This window comes from Vidua macroura, chromosome 1 (assembly GCF_024509145.1).
Source record: "Vidua macroura isolate BioBank_ID:100142 chromosome 1, ASM2450914v1, whole genome shotgun sequence".
NCBI classification, from domain to species: domain Eukaryota; kingdom Metazoa; phylum Chordata; class Aves; order Passeriformes; family Viduidae; genus Vidua; species Vidua macroura.
This window is the reverse complement of record NC_071571.1, coordinates 117,376,223-117,382,222: the sequence shown is the minus strand read 5'-3', so window position 1 is coordinate 117,382,222 and position 6,000 is coordinate 117,376,223. Positions and strand designations below refer to the sequence as shown.

The 6,000-nt window shown below is 36.1% G+C and overlaps 1 protein-coding gene across 1 annotated transcript in view; it reads right to left on the bottom strand.

Moving 5' to 3' along the window:
- Positions 1-341: 341 nt before the first annotated feature.
- RAB2A (RAB2A, member RAS oncogene family) overlaps positions 342-6,000 on the bottom strand; it is a 42,877-nt gene continuing 37,218 nt past the window's right edge. Inside the window, exons 7-8 of the mRNA XM_053977458.1 lie at positions 3,661-3,729; positions 342-1,530 (exon numbers count right to left, since the gene is read on the bottom strand). Of these exons, the coding sequence (XP_053833433.1) occupies positions 1,435-1,530; positions 3,661-3,729 (165 nt within the window). The 3' untranslated portion in view covers positions 342-1,434. The remainder of the gene's footprint in view (positions 1,531-3,660; positions 3,730-6,000) is intronic.

Genomic DNA, 6,000 nt, shown 5'->3' with positions numbered 1-6,000 from the left:
CATAAGGATCCCTTTCCTCCAGTGTTGTGTTGCAGTCAATATTGGTCCAGTAAGACGTAAGTTTTGCAGTCATTGCCTACGCCCACCCCTTTATTTCCCCCAATACATGAAGCACAGCCTAGCATTAGCAGCACCCTTTTGTCTGCAATTATTTAAATAGGATGAGATGTAAACTCAGTTGTTTGCACATTTGTATGAAAGGTGACATGAACATTCTGTATTTTAACAAATAAACACTTAAATACAGGATTTTGTTTTGCTGTATTGCAACCCTTTCATTAAAGGAAAAATATGCCCCCTCCCCCCAGCCATCACCATAATAAGTAACAAAACATTTGTAGTTTTAATTTTCATCAAGATTTCCAAACTGGCAGATTTTATTTTCACACCCTCTTCACAATAGACAAGATGCTTACCATATATTTAGGATTACAAGTTGTCACTAAAAGAAAACTTTACACGACCACTATACATTTAGGTTGAAAAACTGTCCTTGCATGAAAAATATACCTAGAAATCAAGTGGTAAACAAGAAAAAAAAAAACATTGAGAAGATTAACGCTTTTAAAATGTGCCATTTTAAGTTTATCAACTCCTCCTCTACTTTTCATCCTTACTCTGTTTTCACCTACAGTATTTGTTAAGGCAAACAGCTAATCCATTTCTGAAGAGGTGTTGTGGAAATTGTGGATAAACAGCAAACATTTGGCATTAAAATAGATAGCACGTATGTAGCCTCTAGTAATATACATTAAGCATCTCTCTTGGACTTCAGGATAATGACAGGGGAGCATGAACATGCTAACAATGTCAAAAAGGCTTAAAATTTAGCATCCAAGCAATTCCTATTAATGCTTTTGTAGTTTTCAAGCTCTAAGTAGTATAGATTTTATGCAAATGCATTAAAGAATTCTAGCTTGGCAAGTACACCCAAGCAGGTTATTAAACTATATATACAGAAAGTGATAAATACAGAATTAAAAGAGTCCTTCTGCTTTTCTTCATAGCCTTGAAAATTGACAAAAAACTTGAGGACAGCTCTACAATATTAAACATTAGGTAACCTCAGGAGCTGGGAAACCTAACTACACAAACTGATTAAAATACTCAGATGACTTTGTAGTGTTTAATACAATTCAGTTCGTAGTCAAGGGCACAAGACAACATTTAACAAAAATAATCACATCAATTGACCTAGAAATCAAATGTAAATAGATATGAATACAATCTCCAAAATCTGTCTTTAAGTGAACATTAACCATTTATTCAAAGTTATACAAGAATTTGAAGGATAAAGTCTTCTGCAACAGGAAACCAACTTACAAGTTTCATGTCTCAGTTGAACTGAAGTGGAGGCGAGCGGGGCAGGGGGAGGGAAGGGTGAACAAACAAGTAAGTAGGCCTCATCCAGGCAGCTAGAAAGTAAAAACAGGCTCAACAGCAGCCTCCTCCAGCTTGTTGTCCTCCCTGATTGCCTGCAAGTGTTGCGTTGGTGGCAGCATGTTGAGGGCCAATTTTTATGCCATTTGCCTGAAATGAAGTTTAATACACAGTGTAAATATTTTAGAATATACCTGAAAAGCTACTTTTTCTATTTAGAAGATCATATAACAAGTTCTCCTAATGCATGCAATAAATACATCAAAGTTTGTAATTTTTCTTAGCAATTAAATATTATTTAAAGTAAGATGCCTTCCTTCTCATTTAAATTTTATCTCCATGTTACACTCTGTAGCTTAAACTCCTATTTAAAAAAAAAAAACCACAGAGCAAGAATTGTATTTGAATACTACTTGGCATATAGCTTAAAAATATACAACATTTGCTAAGAATGTATAACCTCTTCTCTCTTGCCAAAATCTCCACTAGTTTAATAGTTTAATATAAAACTTTTCCTCTCTAGACAGCATTTCTTTCTGTGTTGAATCAGCTGTAGAGGCTAAGGGCATACGAGTGTTCTGTGTCATCAATAATTTCTGTGATCCCAAAAGACATGGCTACTTGCCAAGAACCCACACACAGAGTAGCTCTTTCATTCATCAAAATCACACTTATATCTTAACCCTCACTCCCTCAAGTGGATTTTACCTAAAAATACAGCACTTTGAGAAAAGTAATACAGTAGCTTCAGAAATTAAGCTCTTAAGGAAACTTTGCGTCACAGCAAATCTCAGATTTATAGTGCTTGGCAGTTGTTCTGCAGCAGTGGTAGCCTTCGGGTTTCTGGCACTCGCTTAGTATTGACAGCAGCTGATGTGGTTTCTTTTCGCTCTTTGACTCCCCTTTAATAAAAAGCATGCCCTATGGCTCATTGGTTTTGCCCCCTCTGGGCTGATAGCAACTTCTTGAGGAATCAAGAAGCCAGACTTGGCATAAAGCCAAATAAGTAGCACGGACTGTTGGCTCTTGACAGCATATTGCAATCAAAGCTCGGTAAGGCACAGTAAAGCAGTCAGCTACTATATGAAACTCGACAGATACAACAAGCATGCTTTTTCAGACACTCTGCTCTCCAATTTATATTGCACTACCAACTGCATTTTATTCAGGAAAGATGTGAAAGAAGATCTTAAATTTTTCATCAGTGAACTGAATTTAAGAAGTGTTTCACCAACATGCACACACACTTTCCAGAATTAGTTTAGAGGATTACTATTCACATCTTATTTAGCTACAAGTTTCCTGATGCATTACTTGCATACTACTGAAGTTTCTGCTTTTTTCCTCTCTGAAGTCGTAAGTAGTATTTTCAATAGTCTCAATTTTCTCATGTTGAAATACATTGAGCGGAAAGAGATGAAGTTACTTGAGTCCTGCCAATTCCCTCTCTACTCTGAACAATCCTGCAAGGACGGTAATGTTTAAGAGAAGCATCATACTGACAGTCTGGACACACCTCTCCACAGAGCACAAACAGAACAGAGTGGTGGTGCAGATTTTCACATGTGGTTTCACTAAGCACCTCAGCAACAATATTCAGGGACATGCAGGATAAAAAACCCAATTTGATCTTCAGAAAAAACCGATCACCTCACACTGTCAAATTTTTTATGAGACTGTTAACAGAGAGCTTATACAATACTAGTGTTACAAAGCAAGATTTTCAACAGCACAGTCATTTCAAAATTCAAGAGACATTACACATCTTTTTAGCTCTTGTTCCCCTTTCTCCAGCTCTCCGCCCCCATCCCAAACAAGCAAAGACACAGGCCCTAATAATCTGTAATTTCAGTAATGTGCATAAGCAAAATGGCTAATCTTTTATTCCCTACAGTATCCAGCCACCTAAACCAGGAACATTTCAAAAGTCTTTTATGTAACTCTCAAAGCAATCCCTCCCCTACACTGGACAGCTCATGGAGTGCATCTGGCATATCAACATGGTCCTCCATTTACATAGTGGAAAATTATCTTTGAAAACAGATGACACCATATGGAGAAGTGGATGAAAGTGGATTTTCTTCTCTTTTGGGGATTTATATTATTTTGTGATGCTTCATGGATGGATAGGGTCACTTATTTTAATCCATTTTTATCACAATGGCAGACAATTCTACAGCCAAATGGAACAGACAAATCTTTTACTGTCCAGCCTTCCAGGGAAGGTGAATTCTGTACTTTACAAAAGCAAAGAGTGTACAGAGTACTAAAAGTTATTACCTCATTATTAATGTCAAAAACGCCTTCCTGGATTTTCTCGTAGATCTCCTTTGCAGTGTTAATAAATGCCTAAAACAGAGGAAAAGAGACCATAGACACAATGAATGAGGTATCCTTCGGTGTACGATGTACTAATTGGAATTCAATCTCATGTGCAATTGCTTCAGTGAGACTTTCCTTCCTGACCTCTGCAGAAACAGGTATGACAACAGTATGCTATAACCCACCCTGAAGCAGCAATGGATCACACGCTGTTTACAAAAACAGTGGCATTTTCATAACATCTGTATGCTACAATCTGTTGTCCAGTAATTACAGGGAAAAAGTGGTTTTTAAGATATATAAATTACTTTTAAATTATTTATTTCTGACCCTTATGGATAGATTGTGTGGCAGATGGTTTCCCCTACCCTTAATATCTTTGTAATAGGCCACTCTAGATTAGAGTGCTTAGCAACATAAAACCACAGGGTACTTACAATGATGATGTAAGGATGCTGTCTGCTGGCTGAAACCTTACGCTATCATTTAATATTCACCTAATTTTAAGAACATATTCTCTTTAATTAATCTTGCACACAATGAGCAACAGACATCTTAATAGTAGAAAGGAGAGGCCCCAGGTTTTGTAACGACTCCTAAAAATCTATTGTTTTAATTCAGAGAAAATACTTTGACACTCAGGTCTGAAAAAATGATTGATATAGATGTTTTTGGTTAAAGTTTACAATCAATGATTCCATTTTCATCTCTCATTTAGCTTTATAGGTCAAGTAATGCCTAAAATAATGTATAATTTAGGAGATGATTAACAGCATCTAGTAATTACAATAAACATACAGTTCTTTTTGTTTTAAAATACCAACACCATGCAATCATACAAGACATGTTACCTTCTGCACAATCCTATTACAGCAAATACAGATCTAATTCAAATATAAAAAAGTAAACAGGGTTCATGGAGAGGAACAAATCATACCTTTCCTCATTTCTACACTGGAAGCATTTGACTGCTGAACTTGCCACCAGAGCTTTGTTTCCTAATTAACAGGACTGATATGTTTTCACCTTTAAAGGCCTTACAGCTCCCCAGAGTAATCAATCTACTGCAGCTCAATTACTGCACCAAGCACACACCACAGCCAGTGAAGGAGACTTGAACGACTGCAGCAGGAGCAGAGAGATATGAATATGCATAAACTCTAAGTGGGTGATCGAATCATCACAGAGGGTCATGAGAATTTGCAGCAAAATAATGAGAAGAATTAATCATTGCAGATTCACAAGGCACTTAGGAAGCTAGTTCGTTTTTCAAACACGTGTTACAGTTGAGAAGAAAAATTGGCTTTCCGCCAACTACGAATTGATTCAAATTCTTCAGAAACTTAAGTTTTCTAGCTAAGGAAAAAAAATTCAAACTTATCTTTGTTCCTGATAACATACTATTATTGTAATGGCCTCATACATGTGCCCACTGAAAGGTGTAAGTCTACTTTGAAAATTCACACAGCTGGATTCTGTGAGGATCCTTACTTCTACTTCAGTGGGACATTAAACAGAACTTGAAGTCTTAAAAAAGTGTTATGATAACTTCATGTAAACAAGTACTTAACAATTGGCACTTCTAACTCTTCTAGAAGATGCTGGCTAAGTACACCAAGACTCTTAGAATTAGCTTCATGAGAATTACATTAAATCTATAAAAATTACTTTAGAGCAACAAACCAGAATTTTAACAGACTCCAAATGAATACAACTGAGAATAAATTAACTTTTGGATACTACACTCAAGAGCAGTCATTGTAGCAATGCATCTATCCTCACAAAAAACAGTAAAATGCACTGGAAAAAAGCACTGCACAAACACAAAATTTCTTCTGTTATTACACATATATTGTACAAAGCAGAAGAGCATACTGAGTTCAGTACAGTATATTTTAATATTAAACATATGGGCCAAGAAACTGTTGATCTGAAAAATCCAAATATTCCATTAATCTCAGTTCTATCATTACTGTTCTCTTGAAGTCATAATCTGACTCCCCCATTCCCATCAGTGATTCTGGTGCACAACATACTTAGTGTTAAAATAGCACATACTCTTACTTTGCATAGCAAAATGCCAGGTTGCACTGGGCCACAGAAATAATTCCTATTTGAAAACAGATTATAAGAACATAGCACATAAGTCTACCTCACATTCTCTTCTTTGTATGTATTCTAAAAAATTGCTACTAATCAGCCTTGAAAAGGGACTTGAATCCCTTCATACTTCCATTTGTTTCTCATATCCATGTATCTTAAGTTAACTTATTATTCTAAGTGTAAGCAGACTCAATC